This window comes from Tiliqua scincoides, chromosome 4 (assembly GCF_035046505.1).
Source record: "Tiliqua scincoides isolate rTilSci1 chromosome 4, rTilSci1.hap2, whole genome shotgun sequence".
In the NCBI taxonomy this organism is placed as follows: Eukaryota; Metazoa; Chordata; class Lepidosauria; order Squamata; family Scincidae; genus Tiliqua; species Tiliqua scincoides.
Genome location: NC_089824.1, coordinates 54,761,027 through 54,788,064, shown reverse-complemented (window position 1 = coordinate 54,788,064; position 27,038 = coordinate 54,761,027). Strand labels below are relative to the sequence as shown.

General features: G+C 42.2%; 2 protein-coding genes across 3 annotated transcripts in view; both read left to right on the top strand.

Moving 5' to 3' along the window:
- The first annotated feature begins 238 nt into the window (after window positions 1–238).
- Window positions 239–15,832, top strand: RIOK3 (RIO kinase 3). The gene is made up of 13 exons (XM_066624164.1): window positions 239–366; window positions 4,259–4,380; window positions 5,934–6,079; window positions 6,213–6,320; window positions 7,872–7,981; window positions 8,697–8,840; window positions 9,309–9,436; window positions 9,758–9,946; window positions 10,743–10,902; window positions 11,490–11,570; window positions 11,658–11,747; window positions 12,044–12,151; window positions 14,404–15,832. Exons 1-13 carry the CDS (start codon window positions 292–294, stop codon window positions 14,509–14,511), a joined length of 1,569 nt encoding a protein of 522 aa, XP_066480261.1. The 5' UTR covers window positions 239–291; the 3' UTR covers window positions 14,512–15,832.
- Window positions 15,833–19,024: 3,192 nt separating this feature from the next.
- RMC1 (regulator of MON1-CCZ1) overlaps window positions 19,025–27,038 on the top strand; it is a 30,675-nt gene continuing 22,661 nt past the window's right edge. For both annotated transcript variants that reach the window (XM_066626425.1, XM_066626424.1), the window contains exons 1-3: window positions 19,025–19,255; window positions 23,876–23,952; window positions 25,934–26,018. In XM_066626425.1, the coding sequence (XP_066482522.1) occupies window positions 19,145–19,255; window positions 23,876–23,952; window positions 25,934–26,018 (273 nt within the window). In that variant the 5' untranslated portion in view covers window positions 19,025–19,144. The remainder of the gene's footprint in view (window positions 19,256–23,875; window positions 23,953–25,933; window positions 26,019–27,038) is intronic.

Genomic DNA, 27,038 nt, shown 5'->3' with positions numbered 1-27,038 from the left:
TGCATCATGTGTGGCTGAAGTCTGGCCAGCCCTGATATGCTGCTGCCCCAGGGAAGGTTGGGGCAGGGAAAGAGGGTGGAATTTTTAGCAGGAAGGGGGATTCTACCGGAAGTAGCCGTGACGCACTTACAGCTGTGCGCCCTGGCGGCCAATAGGAGGACGGCTGGCCGGCTGGGGGCGGGAACAGTGGAGGTAAGTCCCAAGCTAGCCGGAAGTTGTCTCATTCCGCCTGCCGCTGCAACTCTGTCGTCTCCTCTGGACCTCGCTGTCGCTGCTCCTCGCCCACCCAGTATGGATCCGGTTGGAATCGCCGCCGTGGCTCCCTCCGCCGACTCGGGCCCGAGGCCCGCCTGGCCACAAAGCAAGGTGAGCGCGGCTGGGGCCGCGCTAGGAGTGTCCTCAGGCCTGGCCTCCGTGACAGAGGAGCCCTGTGCGGTGGACTGTGCCATCTCGGGCTGCGGGGGTGGTGGTGGTGACGTCTTATGCTGCCTGTGTGAGCAAAGCGCTCCTTAGCGGGCCAGGCTGGGCTCGGGCCTTTCTCTGTGATGCGCTGGTCTTTCGCTGGCGAAGAGTAACGGGGGACGGACGGACGGACGTTAAAAACGGCTCTGGCCATCCCCGCGCCCTGCAGTGGTACAGTCCAAGCTGCCCTCTCAAGGGTCTTCCTACCCCCCCCCCCATATACCTTTGCTTGTGTCAACCAGTCCTCTGACTCTGCTGCTTGGGTGGCACTGACTTTGGCCCCCATGGCTGAAAGGGGCTAGGGGTGGTTGCCTTGCCCTACTTCTTTGTGGACCCCTCCCCACACTTTGGCCCTCAGGTCTGAAAGGAGTCAGGGGGTGGGAGCCTTGCCCTACTTCTTTGTGGGCTCGTCCTCACAGGTTTGCCATTTCTTTCTGACAGTATCTGCTTGTGACCCTGATGGTTCATGACGTACCCCAAACCTGAGGGGGGGGCATAATGGAGACATACAAAATTATTGGGTAAAGTGGCTAGGGGGATGTTCTTTTCCTTCTCACAATGCCAGAATTGGGGGACAGCAGTTAAAATTGAGTTAGGACAGACAAAAGAGAATGTTTCTTTACCCAGTGTGTAATTGGCCTGTGGAATTCCTTGCCACAGTAGGATGTGGTGATGCCATCTGGCCTGGATGCCTTTAAGAGGACAGATTTCTGGAGGAAAAGTCCATCACAGGTTACAAGCCATGATGTTCAACTTCTTGGTTTTAGAAGTAGGTGACCTCAGCATGCCAGGTGCAAGGGAGTGGCACCAGGATGTTGGTCTCCTATTACGTTGTGTGCTCCTTGAGGCATCTGGTGGGCTGCTGTGAGATATAGGAAGCTGGACTAGATGGGCTTTTTGCCTGATCCAGTGGGGCTCTTCTTATATTCAGGTTGGAAGGGAGGCACCAGGATGCAGGTCTTCTGTTGTCTTGTGTCCTCCTTGAGGCATCTGGTGGGCCACTGTGAGACACAGGAAGCTGGGCTAGATGGGCCTTTGGCCTGATCCAGCGAGGCTCTTATGTTCTTATGGGTCATGACATGACAAAGCCATGATGGTTATCTCCAGTCTGAGATTAACTGATCGCTCATTATGAGGACAGGGTAGGAAATTTTTTTTTATGTCATCCGAATTCGGCATGGATGGCAGTTTTTTCGCCTACCCCAGGCTGATTGGGAGGGAAGGTTTCATGGACTGAAAATTGGTCAGTTGTGTTTAACAAAGTGGCTCAAGTTAAACCCAAGCTGCAGGCTGGTGTCTTCTTTGGGGAGTGTGAGGGTAAATAGAATGACAGATGCAAGGGAGTGGCAGCGAGATGAAAGCATCTTGTGGGCTCCCTGAGGCATCTGGTGGGCTGCTGTGAGATACAGGAAACTGGACTAGATGGGCCTTGGGCCTGATCCAGCAGGGCTTTTCTTATAGTCCTTATGTGAAGGACAGAAATTCAAGCAGGTGGGACTTATCCTGTCATGACAGTGTAGTGATGATGAGTAATGTCTTCTTTGCTAGATTTCAACCTCATACATTTTGTTAAATGTCCAAGAACATGTTAGGGGAAAAGAGATGCCTGCTCTCCTTCCTTCAGCATTAAACATTTGAGGAGAACAAATCATGCATTAATGAAATGCTAGGACAGTTGTCCCTTTGATTCTTAACTAACTAGCCTAGACAAGCTGCCACTCTGGGTGCTATTTATTTTTCACCAGCAGCAACATGTGAAATCTTTCTCCATGCTAAAACATGAGAAAAAGGGCCTCCACCCTTTCAAAAAGTAAAGTTTCAAAAAGTAAAGTTTGAATTACTTTTGTAACCTGATTAAATAGTTTTAAAGGGTAAGTAACTACTGAGTTGGTACCCAAGTTAGCTTCCTCATTTGCTGCTCATTTGTTAATCAGACTGCAGATTGAGATGATTCTGGGCTGAAAGCCAAGGGGAAATAAGCTCACTTGCATTATCAGTGGGGCTCTGAAACCTGCTATTCCTGTGGGAAACTGTACCACACAACTTATAAATAAGCTTTATGGGTGTGGTAGTGCTAAGATCTACAGAGGTAATGTATGCTTAATTTTAAAGATATTTTTCAAATCTGTTTACTAAAAAAAGTTTTCATGTGTTGCATATTTCTACTGACCTTTCTCTTGTATGAGTCAGCAACAGGTTGGATGCAAGCAATTTATTTACATGTACATGTTTTATGCAACTCAGACCTTTGCTCCCTTATCATTGAGGTTGGCTCAATCCTGTTTGTTTTTTGGTTTCTATATAGCTCCTGGTCCTGTTGTAGCCGTTAGGTTTAAATAAATACTTATTGTAGTCCCTTGGATCCATTATAAAATATTATGTAGGCTATTGTCTCAGTTGGTCTTAATTGTTGTGATAAACCTATACATGAATCCTGGTTTCAGTCATGTCAACTGTTACTTTACATACCTAAAATAAAAAAATTTTCAACTCTTTTTCAGGAATAGAACTAAACACACGTGCAGATATTTATTCAGCCATCACACATTTAGAATGCATTTTTCCATATCTATTCAAAAGTAGTCGAGACATTAGCCAATCAAAAGTGTTATTACTAGTGATATTTGACCAAACATGAGTCATTTTATATAATGAACCTGCATCATGGACCTCGCCCATAATGTGTCATCTTTTGCCATTGACAATTCAGTGTGTTCTGTGACTGAGTAAATAACTCTGTTTGAATAGAGTTGTTCCTCTAACTTGAAATACTTTTTCTATGTTTCCTTCTGAAAGAGACTAAAATTTGACCCAAAGAAATGGCTTTGTGTTTGTTACTTTAATTGTATTTTAGCATGAACTTCCACAGGCATGCATCTGTATCATCAGATGCATGAAGTGATAATAGTGGTGATACTTGTTCATATATTATTCTGAGTGAAATAGTTTTGTGGTAGCCAACTTTCACCTAATGACAAAATTAGAAACGCAACATTGACAATATCTGATTGCTAACAATCACAGTAATTTACATGACTTAACTTGTAAATAGAATTCTAGAATTTCTTTCATCCATTCATTTCACAACTGGGCCATAATTTCTGATATTATGCAAAATGTCTAGGGTAGCATTCATAGCAGTTATTGTGGAAGGAATTTTAGCGACTGTTCATTGCAGATGCACTTGCAGAAAAGATATGTGTCCATTTGTGCAAGAGGTGATGTAATGTATTGCACAGTGTCTTCTACCAACACAAGAATTACTCTGACACACAGGTTGTTCAGCTATGTTAGACATGAAAGCTAAGCAGTGGCACTTGACAACAGTGTACATTGACTTGGAATATTCTGTAACGTAGTGAGTTCTGTAAGCTGTGCATTACGCAGTGTTCTGTACGCTTTGTTCTGCAGCATCATATGAACTTTAGGGAGATGGAGTTCATCCCACGTGAACTGCTCAAAGAGAACTCTTCCAGCATTTTTGTTCTTGAATAGGTTTTGTCTAAGCTGGGTGGAGCAGATTGTTCACTGTGCAAAGATATGGCAAGGCTCAGCTGAAACAAAAAATCCTCATTTTAAGACTTGCTAAGTTTCTGGTTCCTTGTTACCAGGCAAATGGTATGCTATATTTGGTTCTTTAGAAATCTGTATTTTAGTAGTAATAGCAATTGTATAGTTTTCAGTACTGAAAAATACATAATTGCATGTTTCTGTAACGCAGGTCTAACAGTATTTTATCATCTATCATCCATCATCTATCATTCTTACTCCAACATAAAATATTTATTTGTTACAGTGTCCATGGGGAACTCCTAACAATACAACAATATCATGTTCCCTAGCTGATGTAATGAGTGAACAACTAGCTAAAGAGCTGCAGTTGAAAGAAGAAAATGCTGCATTTCCTGATGTGGTATCGTAAGTTGAACATTCTTATAGTTAAATTCTTGTTTATACACTTACCCTGCAGTCAGAAGTCCATTTGGTGGAAACACATCACAAGGCTTGCTCAGCTATGGAACCCTTGACATACAACTCCTTGCCTTAGGAAGTCTGTCTGGCCCAACTGCCACTGATTTTTGTTGCCTGATATAAATTTTGCTGGACAATGCGTTTAGAGTGATGGATTTTTCCCCCTCAGATCACTCTTCCACTGTTCCATAAAAGTTTTGCTGTGGAGGTAAAATGTTTTGTTTTTGTATATAGCATTTATTGCTTGATTTGTGAATTTGTTCTGGTGTATTGTTGTTCTTTGTTGCCTTGAGGACCCTTTTTAGGGTTAAAAGGGGGGATATAAGCTTGTGGGTAAATAAAGTAAAAATGATTAAGTGCTAGCCCCTCTAGTTGGCAGCAAGCAACAATACAGGGACTCATTATTCCAGAGGGTTCCCTTCCAAGTACTCAGTGGATGGCACTCTAGCAAATCAATTTAAAAAACAAAGTTTCTTTGCTCTGGTGATTTAAAAACAGCCTTGATGACCTTTGTAATACACACAGAGGCCATCAGTCTCTCCAGGTGCTTGGGCTTCTCTAGGAGGTAGCAATCCCTTCTTTCACATGGAGCCCCAGCAAGGGGGAAAGAATGGAGAAAGTGTTAAATGCTGCCATTTAGCCTTCTTTCACTTGCTCAGGGGGAAGGTAGGAGTGAAATGTGCAAAGAGAATGTTTGATGAATTGTCAGGCTGCCCTCTCTAACTTTATTAAAGAACTGTTTTCCTTTCATTTAAAGGGCCCTTCTCATCAGCTTTGAAAAAGAAAAATCTGTGAATATTGAGGTTATACCTGTAATCACTGGTGTGACTGTCCCTTTGCAACAGTAAAAAGCAATTTTTTAAACTGTTATTTTAAAGGGGTGCATTTTCCCCCTTCTCCAGGGATCAGCACATTCCTTCTCATTTGCAGGGGGCCATTCGTGTTGAGTTAAATCCGTGTGTAAAAAAATCAGTTTATAATAAGGCTGAACCTGTATTCTAAAATTTTAGCAACAACAATACTTGTGCTATGCTTTGATTTTTGTTCATATCCTCGTGTCCTTCTAGACCAGGGGTGTCAAACATAAGGCCCGGGGGCCGGATGTGGCCCACATAAGCTTTTTATCCGGCCCTCAGGCTCTCAGCTGCTGAGCAGTGATAAGGAGTTACTGCTGAAAGGGCAGCCCACATAAAACTTGGACTCTCCTGTATCTTGAAATATGATCAAGTTTTGCATATTTTCTCTTCTGTCATTTGTAGTGAATGAGTTCCTAAGTAAGAAAAAGTGCTTATGTTTTGGTCATGAACTGTTTAATGACATCACTCTCTGCCTAATGACATCACTTCTGGCCCTTAGCAGGCATCATGAATGCTATTCGGTCCTCTCTATGAAATGAGTTTGACATCCCTGTTCTAGACAGTCTCTTTAGTAGCAATACTGAGGCTGAATTAGTTTCTTTGTCACATTTATACAGCTTTAGTCTTGTCTATTGTATCCAGGGCTGTTGATGGACCCTTTATTACTGGGGAGAATGCTGACACTTCCAGTGACCTGATGTTGGCCCAGATGTTGCAGATGGAATTTGATAGAGAGTATGATGCACAACTTCGTCGTGAAGAGAAAAAATTCAATGGGGATAGCAAAGGTTACTATCATTGGTCACTTTTTGTTGGGATAAATCTGTCTGTTTCTCAATTACCCTGGTATTGCAGTCTGCAGAGGTATGAGCTGGTAGGAAATATCCATTAGTCACTAGCTCTGTATTTTTGTTTCTCCAGTGTCCATATCCTTTGAGAACTACCGGAAGGTGCATCCATTTGAAGACAGCGATAGCTCTGAAGATGAGGTTGATTGGCAGGATACTCGTCATGATCCATACAGAGCAGGTAACTTTTGGACTACAAAAATCATATGAATTGTATCAGAATGAACTATGTTTTTCAGGCTATTTGATCCTGAGGTAAGATTTTTGTGAGGTCAGTGGTGTCTGCTTGATAGCTTCCTAATGATCAAACCGTGAAGTGTATTTATAATTTTTATTAATATAATTTGAGCCATCATACAATATTGGTGCTTTAACATAGTAACTTAAGCAAAAGGCAAGTCCCTGCCCCATGGAGCTGATAGTCTAAATACAAACTTCAGTTGGGTATGAAGACTAAGACTTTGCAAAGTAGGACAGTTTGAGCTAGCCCAGTAGTGAGGCATGGCCTACCTTGGGCAGTAGATGGGTACAGGTGCCATCTTGCACCCACTGACCACAGCTGCTTCATCTAGTCCAGGGGTGTCGAAACTCTGGCTCGTGATATGGTGGAATCTTTGTCTGGGTGCTGTGCAGTTGTGGTGTAGCCTTTCCATTCTGGCGTGCAGCATCTGGTTTTTCATGTAATGGCAGAGCTTCACACCAGGGAGCCACTTCCACTGCCAATTTCCCGGATGGCTCTATGCCCTGATTTCCTGGGGAAGCGACTTTCTAGTGTGAGGCTCTGCCATTACACGGTATGAAAACCGGGTTCTGCCCCCGGAATGGAAAGGCTTCACCATCGCTGTGCAGTGCCCGGACAGAAGATTCTGCTGCACGAGATCTGGTCCGTGAGCTGGAGACCCATGATCTAGCCTCATTGTCTGTGTGTCACTTTGCCATTCTTTGGTTTGAAATAGAACAGCAGAGCAGGCCGTATAGGGAAGCCCAGAGAAGTACAGCCCAACTTCCTCTTTTTCTGGATTCCTTGTTCTGACCCTGCTTTACTGTGCTATTTTAAAACAGAGCAGCAAAGTGAGAAGATACAGGTGAGCTGGATGAGATTATGTGGCAAGGGGGAATGAGGTAGAGGTAGTAGCAGTGGCACCCTTGAGGGGTGAAGGGGATAGTGCCCCTATCTTTGGTATCACAGGGGGACTGAAGGAGATAGTACCACCACCTGTCTCATTGCCACTGCTACTGAGGGGAGAGACAGTATTGCCATTACCACTAAACTGAAATGAGGTGGGGGGTGGAGATTCTTCATATACCTTTTTCCCTTAGCCAGGATTTGGGTTGACCCATAATTTGGAGAGGGATTGCACATAGGTGTTCTGGGAAGAAGTTCCAGGAAGAAGGGGCAGCTTTCTAGTAGCTCTTGGTATTCATTTGGTCTTTGGTTGTACTTATTCAATATGCAAAGACTTGTGCAGTTGGACTTAATATACTTGACAGAATATAGTAACATGTTTTATATTGGAGTCATTCACCAAATGAGACCCCTTTTGTGTTATGAAATTGTTGAATGGTATACAAACTGTTCAAACTTGTTAGCTACTGAATCCTTGGGGAATGCTTTATAGTGTCAGTGTGATTCATGTTCCAGAATGCTCTCCAGGACTTGGTTAAATCAATGTTAACATCCAGTTACTAGACTTGGAGGTGTGTTTGATTGTTTCACTCTGATTTTTCATAGACAAACCTACTACTACACCAAAAAAAGGTTTTATAGGAAAAGGAAAAGATATTACTACCAAGCATGATGAGGTAGTATGTGGAAGAAAGAATACTGCTCGAATGGAAAATGTAAGTTCTCTACCAAGATAGTCAAACATTCTAAGATGTAGGTGAACATGCAGAAGTGAACCTGTTAAATTGGTTCTGGTCCTTGCTGTACTCTGTTTTGGCTTTGCACACTTACCCAATAACCATTTCAAATATTATACTAGTGTATGTTCTAACGTGTTAACTTGCCCTGTATTTTTGTTTTAAAACCACTTTCTCTTAGGAAGTAGGGCAGAGATGAAGAGCAGCAGGCAGTAACCTTGGAAAATGTCCCATGAATAATTTTGACACTGCTATAGTTTTGACATTTGTTTGCTAACAGTTCCATAATGCAGTTGTCCCCACTCCCCTTTTACTATCATCAAGTGGTCCAGTGTGATTTAGTGGATAAAGTGTTAATTTGTGGAGATGTGCATTCAAGTCTCTGGTCAGCTAAGAAGCCCCAGAGTGACCTGGTGCAAATTACTAGCAATGTAATCTTCCTTTCTGGGTGGTGATAATTTGAAACAAAAAAACTGTTTGCTTTCCTGAGTTCAATTTAGGAAGGGCAGGATACACAAGCAGAGCACTGTTAGTGTAGAGTTTCCCCTGCATCTTATTCAGGCACACTTATTATTATGTATGTTGCCTTGGGGGCCTCTTTGTGGGCAGAAAAGGAGGGACAAAAATCCCTAAATAAACTAAAAGGTACACGTTGAAAACTTCACCTAATGTGTTGAATGTCATCCATTTGCAGTTTGCACCTGAATTTCAGGTGGGCGATGGAATTGGTATGGACCTAAAACTGTCCAATCACGTCTTCAATGCCTTAAAGCAGCATGCATACTCTGAGGAACGTCGAAGTGCCAGGCTCCATGAGAAGAAGGAGCATTCTACTGCTGTATGTCTTGGTGACTCATTTACACTTAAACAAAATGAAAACTATATAGTGGCATTAAGCACAAAGTACTACCTTGTTGATAATCCAGTAATTGAACTGCTTTCTAGAAATGGGTTGATACTTGTTGGCCTTTGCAGAAAACTGAGTAACAGAACTTGTTTGGCAGACTCATTTTTAAGCTGCTTTGTGTCACTTTTTTTCTAGGCAAGGCAACTATGTATTGGCAGAATTGGAGTGCTGCATCATGGCTAATTGCTAATGGAATTTAGAGAAGAGTATAATAGGGATCATCTTAAAGTGAAGGTCTTGATCTACCAGGCTTTGTCCTGTCATATTTGTAGACGATCAAAAGAACAGTTTCTCTTGAGCCAACCTGATTAGCAAACATAATGAAGTTATTTACATTCAGAAATATTGTATTCTGTTTATAGTGACAAACTTGGTCTCTTTCCCACTCTTCTTATACAGGAGAAAGCAGTAGATCCAAAAACACGTTTACTTTTGTACAAGATGGTCAATTCTGGAATGCTGGAAACGATCACTGGCTGCATAAGCACAGGGAAGGAATCTGTTGTATTTCATGCATATGGAGGAAGGTATGTGTCTTGTGTTTATAGTGCTTTTATTGTGTGAAATGGAGTAACCTGAGAGAGTGAATGTGCCTCCTTTGGGGTTTTTTCCCTTTCTAATAGATCTTGTTACATACGAACAAACTGACATTAAACCTTGGGATTAATTCATTCTCTGAATTTAGAAACGTGAAATGTACAGCATCTATTTAAAAATAGCATATCTTCAACTACAATTGAGTTATATAGCAAATATTTTTAAGTGTTTAACACTGCAAATTAGTTCTCTTTAGTGTTTACACTTGTCTTACTAGTTGCCACTCTAAACAGTTTTTATTTTTTCTAAAGCATGGGTGAAGATGCCAAATCAGTACCTTCAGAATGTGCTATAAAAGTATTTAAAACTACTCTTAATGAATTTAAGAATCGTGACAAATACATCAAGGATGACTATAGATTTAGAGACCGCTTCAGCCACCTGAATCCACGCAAGATAATTCGCATGTGGGCAGAGAAAGAAATGCACAACTTAACAAGGTACATAAATTTTGAGATGGTATGAACATACTGTAGAATCTTTCTGCAAGCATTGTAGCATTATTTCAGGTTAAAATGTTTGTGGATGGATTTAAAACAAATTTTTGACTGCTTAGTACATGCCGAACTATGTTATATTTTGTATAAAATCACCTCTCTCGGAATCCATATAGTGTCACACTACTTCAGGCAATGACTATTTTCTTTACTTTGATACTATTACGTTTTGAACTCAAGACAAAAGCTTTTGTTCTCTAGCTCTGGCAGCATAATTGATCACTGCCCATCAATTAATTGATTTCAAAATATTGGTTCGGATCCAAAAGTGCCTTTGCACAAAAAGAAGGCACTTTTTTTTATGGAAGGTACTTCACTAATTTTCATCAATCCCCCTCGCCCTTGTAGCCCCTGTGCCCCAACTCATGCTGATCCAGAGGGTCAATTCTCAAGAGTGGGTGGGGGCTGTTGTATGCATAGAATTTGGTCATGCATCTTGGAATCCAAACCATTGGTTCTCGAAATAGTAAATGCTATAAAGTGCTTGTGTATCTGCATTGATTCTTCAGTCTGAGGGTAGGCTTTGTAATATTGGACTTTCTAGAAACTTACTGTTACCCTGTACATGCCCGATCTCGGCTGATCTCAGAAGCTAAGCAGGGTCAGGCCCAGTTAGTACTTGGATGGGAAACAGCCTGGGAATACCGGGTGCTGTAGGCTTATACCATAGTCATTCAAGACTGAAGGTTGCCATCCATTTAGAAACTTCTGAATAATGCTTTTCTCTGTTCTCTTATAGAATGCAGAAGGCAGGCATCCGTTGTCCGCAAGTGGTTACCCTTAAGAAACACATCTTGGTTATGTCTTTCATTGGTCAGGATCAAGTTCCAGCTCCTAAACTGAAAGAAGTAAAACTCAGTAATGAAGATATGAAGAAGGCCTATTATCAAGTTCTCCAAGTAAGACAAATGCTATTTTCCTTTCTCAAAACTTACTGGCAACAGTTACTTTCTCTCAAACTAACTGACTGACTGTGAATGTAGAGTTGGCTCTTAAAAGTGCTCCAACTTTGATCTTCTCAAGCCATGAAAAGATTAGAATGTCTGCTCTGGGGACAGTTTTTTAGAAACAGTAGGAAGAATGAAAAATAAAATGGAGGGTGGTGTCAGAGCCATTCAATAGGTTCTGTGGAGTCAGTAATTCTTTCCCTGAAATTATAATCTTATAATACTTGAATTACAGCTGGGTTGTAATCCTTACTTAGAATTTGTTGTACTATGTTAATTCTAGTAGAAGCAGGAAAAACTAGGGATTCATCCAAATATGCTTATCAGTTATATGCAGTTTTGCTAGCTGACAGTTCAGATAGCTAGAGGAAACATCTTATGTATCCATTATACTTTGAATTTGGTAATAACCTGTTTCTGAAAAATATAGAAAGATTCTTTCGCATAGTTATATTTCCATTTATCCAGATATTGATTATTTTTAATCTCTTTAGCTGAATGGAGAATCTTCAAATAAATCACTTTCTAATTTCTTCTAGATGATGCAACAGTTGTATAAAGAGTGCAATTTAGTTCATGCTGATCTGAGCGAGTACAATATGCTGTGGCATGGGAGACAGGTGAACAAATATTGAATGGAGGAAAATGTATTTCCACACTGTCTCATTTGCATGTATCTAAACAGACAATTTTCATATTTACTTCAGGTCTGGTTAATTGATGTCAGCCAGTCTGTTGAGCCAACCCATCCACATGGACTTGAATTTTTGTTCAGAGATTGCAGGAATGTTTCACAGGTAAGAAATCTAATAATCTTAATTTTCCATAACTGAATTGGTAGCAAACCACTCCTTCCCCCTTCAAAAAACACATCTTGTAAAATCTGCCTGTATTTGAGAGGAGAGGTGCCAAAAGGCAGTGGCAAATGAGAAAACTTGGTGCGGAAAATGTATCATTGCAAGTCTATAAGCACACAATAAGAGCTCCCTCCCAAGAATTTGGATTGTAAGAAAAAAGTCAAAATTATAAAACAGTGTAGGTTAGAAATGCTTTTATAAATGAAAGGTAACATTTTCTTTGCTTTTTATAAAAGTTCTTTCAGAAGAGTGGTGTAACAGAAGCCCTCGGTGAACGAGAACTCTTCAATGCTGTCTCAGGTTTAAATTTTGCTGCCGATAATGAGGTGGACTTTCTGGCTGAGGTAAGGTGGAGAGTGCATGGAAAAGAGGAGGAATATATTGGGTCTTACTCAGTAGATTGCATGTCCAAATGACCTATGAGGGCATATGCTGGGAGAACCATGCTAACATAGTCAGTGTTTTATTTCATGTTTTTGGTACAGTACTCAGCAGTTGGAGATAAGCCACTTTTATAAGTAGAAAGCAGCATGTCTCCTTAGTTTTTGGAACTGTTGTGGGAGAAGCTTCAGAGAGAGTCTCAATCTGTGTACTATCTTCCCTGATGTAGCTTTGAATACAACTCTATATAACTAGCAGTTTATGGGTGGCTGGTTTTTTACTGTTATGCGAGAATCACCTCTTTCAGAATGGTGCCTGTGACAATCAAGACCGACCCTCTCTTACAGGCCGTGTAATCTGTTTATTGCCCTTAGGGTAATCAAGTGGCCATAAGCCCATATAACCACCTGACACCCCTCAGGTCTTTCCAACTCCAGTTACCAATGGCTCTTTAACCATAGAGCTTTCAATCCTGGTAGCCAGGCCAAATTTGGGGAACCCTCCCCTGAGCCGTGCTCCAGTCTGAGCCCCCCCTTGGGTTTAGGCTTGAACCTTGAAGCAGGCTCCCAATACTGGGTCTCCAGGGTCCACCCCACACACACTGAATTGACTGCCACAACCAGTCCCCTCAGCTTCACCAGTCCCAATAATCCAGTCAGTTGTAATAGATAGGATTTAGTGAATATAGGTTTAAAGAATAGTTATACAGACAGCACTGCATCAGTCAAGATTTTAGAAATTTAGGATAGAGCACACCAATACAACACTCAGCACTAATGAAACAATAAAGCAATAACTCCTAACTCTAACCATCACTCACCAAAGTCTTAGATTCCAAAAGTCCAGTCTAACCCATCTTGCTGCAGTCAAGCTGGGTCACTCTTGCCAGAATGGTCAAAGCTCAGGCCCCCTTAGCTAGAGGCAAAGCTAGAACAAAGAAAACTCTTTTCCCTCACCTTTATAGGCCTCCTGACCCATCCACCAATCAGAACTCGGTTCCAACCGAACATTCTAAGGGTGGACGTGCCGCAAGCCTTCTTACTCATGGTGGAATCCCCCCTCCCAAACTGAGGAGTTCACAGCTGTACCCTGTTGTTAATCAAGTTGGCCTTGGAGCCCACTTGGTAGTTTGGTACTGTATCTGAGGGCCCTGTGAAGCGGCCTCCTCCACAGTCCTCCCAGACCTGGTATGCACTAATTAGAAGTTGGTTACAGCTGGGGCCTTGTACTTGAGCCTAACGAAATGGCTACAAGCAGGAACTTTCCTTGTTCAGATGTTACCTGGTCATTGATATTCACTTTTCTGTCACAGTGCCTTCCTTGGTGACCACTTAGTAAGCTCCTTGAAGCAGGCATTTGCCCTCATTTGTTGAACAATAACATGAGCATTGATGGTGCCATTTAAACATATGTCAGTTGCAGCAAGAATAATGAAGAGTCTTGTGGCATGTTAAACACATTTATTGCAGCATAGGCTTTTGTTGACTACAGTCCACTTTATTAGATGCAGTCATCTGAAATGGAGTCTTTTTTTTTCCTAATACCCATATTTACTAAAGGCTGCTTAAACTTCTCCCTACACACTTTTAATGACAGTCTTTGGATACAGCAAGAGGCAAAGTGTTAACCTGCCCATTTATAGTTAACGGAATGTAGAATTTTCAGAAGTATTCCTAGCATCATGAGTCTGCAGAATCCATTTTTGAGATCATGCTTCTGCAAAAATACAACCACACAAAAATGTGTATTGGAAGTCCCAAGCCCCCCTGTATCTGAATCATTGTGGATACTGTGCCTGTCTTGAGCTGGTAATGCTATTGTCCATCTTTGTTTTCCATTATGCCTTCCCTTAGTACAAAATGTGATCAGTTACCCAAATAAGCCTAACTTTCAAGTGGTACGCAGGTTTTTGTTGTGCTTTGCATAATTGTGCAAATCACTTGTGTGAGAAACTTGGTGTAAGATGGTGGCAAAGCAGTACCAGTGAAATGAAGGAAGAAAAGCTCCAGCATATCAGGAACAGGGTTGTTTTGCTTGGAATTAACTTTCTGAGGTGTAAATGTTTTAGCTTGTAATTTGGCAACACAACAAGATGAAAACTTATACGTTGCAAAGGCAGGATGAGTTTTGCAAATCTGCACCTTATCAACAAAGGAGCTGCAGTAACTTCTGACAAGCAATGCTTAAAACTTCTGTATGTCTTCCTATTTTGCAGATTGAAGCTCTGGAGAAGATGAATGAAGATCACGTGCAGAATCACGGGAAAAAGGTTTCATCATTTCCAAATGATGATGAAGGACCACCAACAATTTGCAACAAATAGCCCCTTGAGTAAACTGAAATATGTTTCTTGCATCTAAATTTTAGTGCAGTGATTAAATGTCAGCTGCCAAAGGCAACAGAAATGATGGTCCATTAGAATGCCATAAAAGAAACTTCAGGGAATATGCATTGGTGCTTTGGTCTTTTTTCGAAAAGTCCACAGTCCACTGGGACTTATCACATAGCCCTGTGAGAATTGAATATTGCTCCTTTTTGAGCTTGACAAATGAATTTTTCAGTTATATTGTAACTGAATTCAATGTGTCGTTTAAATGTTCCAAAATGATGTGGTGATTTCAGATTAAAATCTGAAGTACACCTAACTGAGCAAGAACGATACTCTTTCCCTCTTTTCATTAAGTAATGAATATACCCCGTAAAGAAAAGTTTGGCTTTTGTTTCTTTAGAATTTGGGTGTGTTCTTAAGGAAAGGTTGATGATGCACTTCATATTTCAGAACTATTCAAGAGTGGTTTAGTAACAAATGTACTATTTTTACAAATGCTCAATAGGAGAGAAATCCTAAGATTTGGTAAATGAAACAATTTGTATTAATCACTAAGAATAGTCAAAAATGTTTTCTATGATTTTTACACAGATTAAATATAGAATATCTCACCTGTACAATTATTAACCTATAATTTGAATCATCAATAGCAAATATGTTTTGCTATGAAAACTAGTTAAAAATGAAAAAACAGCTTAGTATGATTCCAAGATAATAGTAGGTTAAATGAACAATATGTGAGATCTAAATTATGTAAAATAAGTGAGGAATATTTGTCAAGAGGAGCTTCCTCAGTTGTTAATGTCATAAACCATGAGGTGGTGACAGATTTCTATGTTGGTAGAGTAGATTATTTTTGGTGTGAATCAGAAAGTGTTCCTTATGGCTTGAGTGTGCATGTAGCATGGTCTCCAGAGTTATACCAGATGCTACAATTCATATGGCTCATTTAAGCATAAAAATATATATTAACAGAACAAAGGCCATATTCACAGATAAATGAAGAAATCCAGAGGCATATAATGAACATGTCTATACATCCTGTGTGGCAAATGGCCTTCTTCACGGGCACTTTTTGCAAAGTGAACCCTCTACAATTAGAAACTATGTATGTTAACAAACAGCCAGCGTAAGAAAAGTTCATAGCAGTGAAACAGGTTTGGGAGATGAACAGACTTTGTTGGATAGTAAAATGTTCCTTTTTCAAATTTCTTCGTAATATTGTCATAAGACTTGCTGTGTGACACCCACAAAGGGTTTATGAAAATGACCTTTCTGTGCAAAAATGGAGAAGAAATAAACACACAAGATATTATGCTGTTTTTTGTGTGGCTTTTTGTTCCTCAAGCACCTGTACAGGTTTATTAAGCCAAATTCTGGTTCAGACTTGACAGCTTGTAGCATACTCACAGCTCCCAAAGAGCAATTGCTGATTTTCTGTAATGGTATTGAACTAAGTAAAACAACCAAGTAAACATATCCAAGTAAACCATATCCAACCAAATAAAACATATCCATGGTACTGCCAGCAATGAAGTTGAATAGGCTGTCACTAGGGAACAAAGAAGTGTTCTGGGCACACATGAGGGTTCTGTGAAGATCTGCTGAAACCATTGAACATATGCAGAACAATCCCTTTTATCAGATGTACAGGGGGTAGGGGAGAAGATTGGTGCACAGTGCACTGTAGTCACCAAAGGAATGTCCAGACTGCTGACAAGATTTGTAAAGCACAGTGTCAAAGCAGCAGTGTAAATGTCTAGTTTCCAAAGAACATGTTGAGAACCTGAATTACAATGCAATTCCTTTGATTTGGCCTCTGAGGTGATAATTCAACCTTTTAAGGCTTTACTTTAAGGCTTTACTAAATTGCTTTACTTAAGTGTTTTCAAATGGCTATTACCGGCTAGATGTTTGGTCAATATAACTAGCTGGTAATAGCCATTTGAAAACACTTTCATTGTAACACCATCACCCCAGTAATGAAACTTTTGTTGTGTGTCCCCATCCCTATAGGAAGACAATCCAGAAAGCTGTGAAAAATTCCTCTATCCAAGGCTCTAACAACAATAATAGGGATGAGTTTAGTTGGGAAGGAGGATGGACAGCATTGTGCCTAGGGTTAATCAAAAAAATTCTGTATGTTCTTTAACACTTTTCTTGGGGTGGGGAAGAAGCAAGAAAAAGCTTGACCCAGAGGGTTGTTCTCAGAGCCAGCAAAATGTGAGGTAAGAAACTAAAAACTAGAGTTGTCATGTTAATATTGCACAGTACTATTATATGAAGAGGCAGCCACATCTACTCTGATGGGAGAAGTAAATTTATTCATGCAACTAATCTCTCACATTCTAAAGCTATCAGCTCTTAATTCATTCTGCTATCTAAAATATTTAACATTTTAAATTTGCTTTTTCAGTGTATATAATAGTTGTTAATTTTAGAGTGGCATTTTGCCATTTATTGGCATAATCAATCATTGAACCCACTAATGTAGAAAATTTTTAGGGTCACCAAGTTGTTTGAGAAAGGTTCCTGGGTCTCTAACAGCAGCCAGGTAGGCAAAATTTTAGCAAAGTGTCATGATATGCATTACACAGAGATAAGGAAAAGATTCACTTGTTGTTATGTCAACATTTATTGGTGAAAGGCAGAGGACCCCTGTCAGGGAAAACAAAATAGACACCCTCTACAGCAGTGTTTCTCAAACTGTGGGTCAGGACCCACTAGGTGGGTCATGAGCCAATTTCATGTGAAATTGAAATATTTCATTTCAATATTTTATTTTTAAGATATTAGACTGGTATGTAACTGCATTTGGGGAAATGTCACAGATCTGTACTTATAACAGGCTACTTTGTATATGCTTTTTAATAATGATAGTCACTCCTGGGTAAGTGTGGGTAGGATTCCAGTCTAGAATTGTTAAAAATTTTCCTGCTTGATGATGTCACTTCCAGTCATGACATTACTTCCGGTGGGCCCTGACAGATTCTCATTCTAAAAAGTGGGTCCCAGTGCTAAACGCTTGAGAACCACTTCTCTACAGAAAGGAGATGTAATATAGAGTGATAGGACCTAAAATGGAACAGGTTACTTAGGAAAGATGCTCCAGTTATGGTACATACCTCAATGGAAACTGGAAATGCTGTGGCACTGAAAAGGGCATCTTCTGTGTCTGGCCACTGAGAAAGGTAAGAACTACTTTGAAAGGGAATGAAAATTACACTATCAGATTTGGAATGTGTCTAGTTATTTAGTGATTGCTTTTGGCATACTGTGGTTCTGGTCATTACACTTTAAAAATAACATGGAGCTAAAATATGTTGGTTGCCTTTTGCTGAGCCTGAAAGGTACTGAGAAGCAGCAGTACCTTTCTTGTGAGGAAAAGCTGAAGTGGTTGAAGCTTTATGCTTTGAAGTGCAGAGAGGGATAGAGGCTATAAAATTATGCATGGGGTGAAGAAAGTAGATAGGGAGAAGTTCTTCCTCATACTACTAGAAGTTGAAACCAATTGACAGTAGGAACACTCACATGTACTACTTGCCTCAATACCATGATGTAGTTCAGTTCAACAAAATGTGGTGACAGCTACTACCATTTAAGATGATTTTTACAAGTTGGGCAAATTCATGGAGGTTAGGTATCATCCCCACCTCTTTGAGGGTGCAAGCCTAACCCCTTTTGTCAGTATAGCAGTGCCAACGGGATGTGCTGCATCCTTCTGTTGGGTGTCACTCACAGAGGCCTCCTCAAAGTAAGGGAATGTATGTTCCTTACCTCAGAGCTGCATTGCCCTTAAGTCAGTGTTGGAACGCACTGACATAAGGGGTTAGGATTGCACCCTGAAGTGATCGTTAAGCAGTGATTTTTGGTACACTGAAAAGGCACTAAAATTGTTAAGACCCACTATCAGGTTTTTGAGTATTGACAAGGCACACCATGCTGCTAGTGCGGGGGTGGGGGGGAAGGAAGGTTCACACCCCCCATTGGTCCTACTAGTGATGCTCTTCCAAATTCCTGTGGCACACCTGTGGACCACTCACGGCACATGAAAGCACCAAGGCACAGCGGTTGTAAAATGGCTGGCTAAATGGAGCAGCCAGTGTCAGACCTTGAAAGCCAGGTGCTAAGCAGCAGCCATTTTAAACCACTGCCCCGTGGCACACTGGTGTGCGCCAGTGCTCCCCCATGCGCGCTGTGGGAATGCGGGAGAGGTTTCATTTCTTAGTAGGGCCACTGGGTGTGCCACAGGAGGTCCACAGGTGTGCCACAGGTCATTTATCAGTAGGTCCGTTTATTTATCAGCACACCGCAGTATGGTGTGTCTTGTGACTGGTCCGGAAACTGAAGGTTCCCTGCCAGTGTGCCAGTCCCACTGGGGCTTATGCTGCTTGGTGCCCTCGCCCGTCATGGGCGGTGCTGCGACCTGCGCCTTTAAGGGCTGGCAACTCCTCGGTCATGTGCAAGGGGAGCGTAATCAGGAAGCGGCTTGTGTGGTGCTGGAGGAGGAAGACACACACACCACACACACACACACACACACACCCCGGCTTGTGTGGCGGGGGAGCGCGAGCAGGAGGCCCGCAGAGGCTGAGGGCCACCGGCGTTCTGGGCCCCTCCCGTTGCCATGGCGACCGCCGCCGGCCTGGACCACTACCTGGCGCTGTGCGCGCGGCCCGTGCAGTTCGAGAAGGCGAGCCCCGTCAACTGCGTCTTTTTCGACGAGGCCAATAAGCAGGTGAGGCGAAGGGGCGGAGCCCTTCAGCCAGCAGGCCCCCCTTCTTCCGCTCAGTCACGCGCTCACTCCTCCGCCCCCCGCTTGCCAGTTGCTGGACGCCAGGAGAGAAGCCAGCCCTGGTGCCCCCCCCCCGCCTCTGTGAGGGACCCGGTTCTCCATGTCAACGTTGCTGATGATGTCCCTGCAAAGGGGGTGGGGGGCTCTGGTAGCCTGAAAGTGGCCCAGTGGGGGCCATTTTAGGAGCTGCCCCTGATGCCACCCTTGTCCTCCTTCAGGGGGCTGAAAGGGGTGGGGGTGCGCAAGGTGGTTGTGGGTCCTGTCGCAACCACCATGTGGGGGAGACTGAGCTGAGAGGCATGTGACTGACCCACACGTGCCCAGCATGGCTCTTCTCCCCCCCCCCCTCTAAACTACCACACCAGGCTTTGGGGAGTAAGAAATGCATTGCCTGCTAAAACTCATTTCCTACACCAGTGGTTCACAGCCAGTGTACGGGTACCACCAATGGGACTTGAGGTGGCGTCTGGCGGTACTCATGGGACCCCTGGACAACTGCCGCTTGGCAGCGAGATGAATAAAGTGATGTGACAATGTTGAGAAACACTGATATACACCAGTGTTTCTCCACCGGTGGTATGGAGACCACCAATGAGACTTGAGGTGGTGTATGGTGGTACTCATGGGACCCGTGGACATCTGTTGCTTGGCAGTGAGATGAATGAAGTGATGTGACAATAACTACGCCAGTGTTTCTCAACCGTTGGTACGGGTACCACCAGTGGTACATAAGGTGGCATCTGGTAGTATTCATGGGACAACTGCCGCTTGGCAGCAAGATGAAGTGATGTGACAATAACTACATCATTATTTCTCAACCAGTGGTACGGGTACTGCCTTTGGTACTTGAGGTGGTGTGTGGTTATACTCATGGGACCCCTGGACACCTGCCACTTGGCAGCGAGATGAGTAAAGTGGTGTGACAATAACTACCCCAGTGTTTCTCAACCAGTGGTACTTGAGGTGGTGTCTGGTGGTACTCATGGGATCCCTGGATACTTGCTGCTTGGCAATGAGACCAGGAATGTGCCACAACAAACAGTGGTAGGAGGCTCCAAATTATGCTGCTCCATGCTCAATAAAAGCTCTCCCGTCCACCCCAAGCCTCTTACTGGTGTTTATTGCATTGCATCTGGCCTCCGCACACAGAAGTAATTGGCAATGATGTCATCACCAGTTACTTCTGTGGTGCTTAGAAAAGGTGGACCACATGAAGTGGTGTGGTGGAGGACAAACGTTGAGAAACTCTATCCTACACAGCTATCCAAAACAACAACAATAAAGTATGGGCAGTTTGTGCCTCCTTTACCTCTTATGACCTTGCAGAACTTCAAAGAATGATGCCAACATCAACCACACCTATTGTTATTTGTGCACTAAGTGCAGTCCCCAAGGCATGAGAAATAACTGGCCAATACAGGCATTGACAAGATAACAGCTGAACAACTGCAAGAGCCGCACTACTAGGAAAACCAAACATTATATAGCGATATCTCGCAAGTTCTTTAAACCAGTAGTTCCCAGACTATAGCTTGGGACTCACTGGTGGGTCATGGCCTGATTTTTGATGGGTCGCCATAAGGTGATGGATAGATCAGATAACGAATTGCTTCAAGCCCTGAGGCTATTCAAAAATCAGATACTGTAGATGCTAATTACCATGCAAGGAGCTCAGCTCCTGCAGTTTGCAAGCATGTGTAAATATAGGGAGATAAACATTTGAGGAGTTTTTTCTGGTTATTTTTACTTTAAAATAAATGCTGTTACTTTGTAGATCTGCTTTTTTAAAAGTCTGGTAAACCTAGGTGGGTTCTGATAGAGTGTCGTTTAAAAAACTAGGTCCAGGTGCTAACCCCTGCTTTATATTCTTGAGCAGAGTTTGAACTTTGAGTTTGAGCACCCAAAAATCCTATGGCAAACTTCTGGTGTGCTGTGACACCACTGATAATAATAATAATAATAATGCAACCCATATTTGCTAAGGATGCTCCCTTCTTATGAATCAGCCCTGATTCACTAGTTGAAGACTATGATTGTGAGCCCCTTTGGGCAGGGGACAATAGGGCCCCTTTGGACCCCTTTGGGCTGTGTACAAAGGCTTTGTGAACATTTTTTTGTTGAGTGCAATATATAAATATTCTTCCTAATAACACCAGAGCCAATGTGCACACTACACAGTGTCAGCTAAGGTGGTAGAATTCTGAGCTGCTCCACTTCAGATAGCAGGTGAGCAGTTGTATTTTAGAATGCTTCCCCAATCAAGAAAGACCTGTCACTGGATGTAGTAAAAGAGTACACTGAATAAAAAGCTTAGCACAAGCACATACCTCTCTCTGATCCTTTGGTTTACTTCATGCAGGATTTTTTTGTACAGGGGTAGATTCAGAAAAATGTGGCTACCCTGCCTGCAAACTGAAGTGGAATAGTCCAGAATTCTATCACTTTGGTTTTGGTTGTATTTAATAAATCTGAATGAAGAGCATTTTGTATACTTTAGTGTGATCCACAGTTGGCTCAGTAGATGAGTTTTCTTTTCTATTGAGCCTTTTGCCAGAAGAACTTTGTCCTGTAGGTTTAGAAAGTGAGACAAAACTCTACAACTTACTAGGATTGTAACTTTTCCCCCCACAAGGTTCCTGTAACTTTTTATAATTGTATGGCAGGTAGAGATTCAACAGGTGCAGCTGCAACAAATAGAGATTCAACAGGTGTATACTCCATAACATGTCCTTATTGATAAGGGCTGTATCTGCATACTTCTGTTTGTCACATATCTGTTAAAAATTCGACCTGCCAGGAAAAAAGTGGTCACCCTACTTACTAGCCTCTGTGCATGTCAGATGATCAGCTGAGTTTATTTGCAGAACATGACTCTCATTAGTATGGTTATGCTTCCTTTCATTACTAAACCATGTTATGAGCTGAGAGGCATAGTCTCTAAACAAAGTATGCATAACCTGAGTATGAGCATACCTTTACGATGTTCTTCTTGAGGCACCAGGGAGTTACAGGTTTTCTGTTCTTTTTCTTAGTATTGGAGCCAAAATTGATACATCATATGCAAAACTTTATTCTTTGCATGAAAAATCACACACCTAAGTGCATATTACAAGGGTTTTCCTCTTTTTTAAAGTTCCAATTGTATGTTTGTATTTAGAGATTAATCAATGTTTTCTTTATTATGTGATTGCTTTGGTGTTTTTGAAATAACTTTTTGGTCCTGAAAGACAACTGAGCACCTGGTAACTAAATTTATTATTATTATTATTATTATTATTATTATTATTATACAGGTATTTGTATACCGCCTTTCTTGGTCTTTATTCAAGACTTTATTCAATTTGACCAATTTGACTGTATGACTGTATTTGACCAATGACTGTAATTTCTTCACTTTTTGCTAATTGATCCATACTGTGCTTTTGGTCCATTTAAAGTAGAAGTTTTGTATTGTAGTCTCTACAGGCTGGTTATCTAAATTACAAAATGGTACAATTTTATCTACATGCGAGTGGTCACAATCACCTTTGGTCATGCATGCATTTGCAGTTGTGTGAAAAAATGTTAATGTAAACTGAAAATACTGGACAGAAATTTCCATGACCTCAGCACTGTTCTTTCTAGTTGTTCATGGTCATAGAACTTGTTGTGGCTGTTTCAGTGTGAGGCCCCAGTCTACTGAAGTTTTTCACAAGGTAATTGTTTCAGCTATTTGTTTCCTGCCTTGCCAGGTGAACCTAGCAACTAACAAAAGCATAAAAATGTAATAAAACAAACCAACAGTAATACAGCAGCACAAAATCAGCCTCCTTTTACTCAGAGCACTTCTGTTCTTTCCTCTGCCATTCAAAGTCCTTAGGTAACATCCTAAACCACACCTGAGAAGACCAAAGATAAGCCTCTTGAATGGAAGACAGCCACTGAAATTGCTCTGCTCCATATCCCAGTCAAGTTCACCTCCTAAATGGGAGGAACCTGGAGCCTTCATTAATTTTAGCAAACAGATTAGCTTAAATGCAGAGAGACATGCTCTGACATATGGATGTCTCCAGCAGTGAGAAGGCTTTAAAGGTCAATTCCAGGACCTTGGGCTTGCAAGTTTGCTGGCAGCTGGTGGCAATGCAGAACCAGTTGGATATGCTCCTGCTGGCCTTTGCCCACCGTTGCCCACCTTGGCCTTTGCCCACTTGGGCTGCAGTTTCTGGCAAGGGCAGCCTTACATCAAACGTAGTACAATACTATAGTTAGTATTTGAGGTTTCTTGCTGATTTGGCATTTACCAGCAGCAAGTTCAAGAGAGAGCCCACATTGCCCATCCTGAGAAAAGAACTATAAGCATATATGTGGCCAAAGAGGAACTGTGTACTGTTTGTGTTTAGGGGGGACTGTATGATTTGACCTTTAATTAGGAATAAAATAGTTTTATCATTTCTATTGTTAGTAATGCATCAAATTTAACTACGGAATCTTCCTGAAAGTAAACATTGTTTATTTGGATGCTAATTTTCAAGGTATAATGAGACCACTGCTGAATCCAGATATTTTATCTTCTTAACTATTTAGGTTTTTGCTGTTCGATCTGGTGGGGCTACTGGGGTGGTAGTTAAAGGCTTGGAGGACCGCAATCCCATCTCATTCAGGTGACATATGTGTTGCTTTCGCAATAGTATATTCTTTCCTGTTGCAGCTTGTGTGGGGCATGCTGTTTCAAAAGATGCTGGCTTCTAGAGCAACATGTGTGAAAGCATGAACACAGGCTATCTTTCTCATCTCTGTATAGCAGCCTCCTTGCACCCTCAGAAAAGCCAGCTTCAGGATCAGGGATGCTGAACAGTGGGAAGGGATATAAAAGAGGGGAATCCCTGGAACTTGCAAAGGCCCCTTCTCTGAATGGAGTAACTCCTCTAGATGTCTATGTTTTTGGTTTGTGAGGGATACAGTTTTCCTGCAAAAAAATAAGAGGAATTTACCTAAAAAATAATTTCATTTATTTTTCTCTTTCCACTGTTGTTTCATTCTGAGAATGTGTGTACAGTATATATAAATACAAATCAGACTAATCCTATCCATGCTTACATGGGCGTAAGCCTCATTGACTATAATGGGACTTACTTCTGAGTAGACATGCATAGTAGCCATGCATACTTACTTCTGAGTAGGCATGCATGAATGGAGTAAAATTCGATTGTAACCAGAATAGTAGTGGTTGAGGATTGCTATGTCGGCCCAATCCTATCCAATTTTCCAGTGCTGGTGTAGTTGTGCCAGTGGGGTGTGCGCTGCATCCTGTGCTGGAGGGGCAGTCACTGGGGCCTTCTCAAGGTATGGGAACATGTGTTCCCTTATCATGGAACTGCATTGTGACTACACCGGACCTGGAAAGCTGGATAGGATTGGGCCCTCGGTCTGTACTCTGTGACCTTTTTGTCTTGCTGTACACTGTTGTCACTTGCTCATATGAGCCTCAAACAACATTGCAATTGGGGAGCATCTACACAGGGTGAGGGTGCAAGATCATTTATGCCTGACTTTTTGTGTGTTGGAAATTACAATTGTAGAGTCCAGTGCATGTTGTTCTATACAGCTGACTTCTTGGTTTTTTAAATAGTTTTGAATCTGCGGTTCCCACAGACACTAGGGTGACCAAGGCTTAATTTTGTTTTGAACTGCAATGGTCCCTGTATTATGCCTTTTTACTTTTTCCCAATTATGTAAATAGTTGTCATTCACTATAGAAAAAAGTGACTTGCTACAGCTAAGGATGCCATCATATTGGGTGTAGTACCAATACATCCATCATTGTGCAGCTGAGGGCACAATCCTAACTGTGCCCTATGCTGGCCCCTCCCTTGGGCCAGCCTGGGAGGGTTGCAAACGTGCCATAAAGCACGTTTTTGCCTCCTTGAGGGGAAGCTGGGCCAGTGCTCCGAGAAGCACCAGCCTGCAGAGGCTGACATAACCCCCGCGCCGTCTTAACCCCAGCTCCGCAAGGATGAAAGATAGGCATGGGGGAAGTGGGGAGGAGGAGGGAAGGAGGCATTCCTGGGTGGGGGGGAGGTGGGCGGTGGGTGGCCCCAGGGGCGGGCAGGCAGGGAGCCGGAGGTGGGACTGGGATCTGGCAGTTATGCCAGATTCCAACCCCCATTCCGGGGGAGAACAGAGCGTCTTCAAGCCGCTCCGCTCTCCTCGGACTTGTACCACCTCCAGAGGTGGCGCAAGTTGAGGACACCCATTGGGGCCAGCAGCCCTTACCCAGGGGTAAGGAGAAAAGTTTCCCCTTGCCTTTGGCTAAGCTGCTTCTGGCCACAATCCTGTGCTGGATACAATGCAAGCCTCTTGACTTGCCTGTTCCAGCGTAGGATAGATTGTACTCTGAGACTTTACTAGCAAGGACCCCAAAGGAGAACACAACATGAGTGCCCACAAAGGCACACAGTAGGTCACCCAGGGGTCTTTGCAGTATGTTTGACCTTCCTTACCTGTACATTTCTGCTTTTTCCAACCCCTCTTAATGATGAGCATTTACTTTCTGTTTTTATTCTGTCTGTTTTATTTGGGTGGCTTCTGAAATAATTGATTGAAGTACAGAAATTAAGATCTAGAGAAATTATCTGTTTGTAGAATGGAAGACAAAGGAGAGGTGAAATGCATCAAGTTTTCTTTGGGAAATAAGATATTGGCTGTCCAGAGAACATCAAAGAATGTGGTAAGCAATTTCTGAATGTAAAAGGTAGTAAACAAACGTTCAAATTCAAAAAACTTGAATCAGTTTGATGTGGTATTTGGATACACAGTAGTAGCTGATAGTGTCAATTTAGTGTCAACTGAAGTTATCCACTGTATCTTAAGCAGCTGGAGAAAAGAAATCAAAACTAAAAAAAATATTTTGAATGTTTTGTAATTACCATGGAACTTGTGCTTTTTAAAAGATTTCCATTACAAATGTTCAGTATTGGTTTATATACTTGATTATTTCTACCTGTTCATAATTTTCTCCCCATACAGTTTTGCTCTATTGTATTCCAGGGTCAGGAAAAATTGGGGAGCACTCAGGTGAAAGCTGAGGTATTAAAGTAGAAAAGACATCTATAAGTGTCTTTTTGATATATTTGAATCTCTCATTCTAGTAGATTAAAATCCCAGTCCTATGTGTGCTGCCAGATGGTGACACACCACCTGCACTGGCGCTGACTGCCATAAAGCAGTCAGCACAAGTTGCAAAAGGCAGTACAACAGTGCGCCACTTGGCACGCTGCTGGCGGTGCTGGTGGGAAGGCCTGCACCTTCCCATCTGCTCCAGTGCTTCTCCCATTGCTTGCCAATAAAGGTAAGTCAGTGGGAGAGGTGGAAAGGATGGTAGGAGGGTGTAACGGGTTGGGGAGCAGGCAAAATAGGGGGAGGGGTTGGTTCCAGGAGGGGGAGCAGGATCAGCTGCAACCAGCACCACTGATATCCTGTCTCCTTTCATGGACCTGCTTCCGTGGTTCAGGTCCATGTGGACCTGTGCAAGCTATTCAGCTACATAAAGGGATCAAATGTTCCCTCAGCCATAATTGACCTCCTGGACTGCCACTTTACCATTTTGGCACCACTGCATTGGCAGGGGCGGAGGAATGGATATAATTGGGCTGAAAGGCTACAATCCTAATCATACTTACCTAGGAGTAAGTCCCAAAGAACACAATGGGATTTACTTCTGAGTAGACATGCATACAATTACATTCTT

What these genes read in the sequence shown, in the direction of transcription:
- RIOK3 (XM_066624164.1), top strand. Translation starts at nt 292, where the DNA reads ATGGATCCGGTTGGAATCGCCGCCGTGGCTCCCTCCGCCGACTCGGGC. An exon ending in ATACTGCTCGAATGGAAAAT is followed by an intron (nt 7,982 to 8,696) that starts GTAAGTTCTCTA and finishes ATCCATTTGCAG; the next exon opens with TTTGCACCTGAATTTCAGGT. An exon ending in AGAAGGAGCATTCTACTGCT is followed by an intron (nt 8,841 to 9,308) that starts GTATGTCTTGGT and finishes CTTCTTATACAG; the next exon opens with GAGAAAGCAGTAGATCCAAA.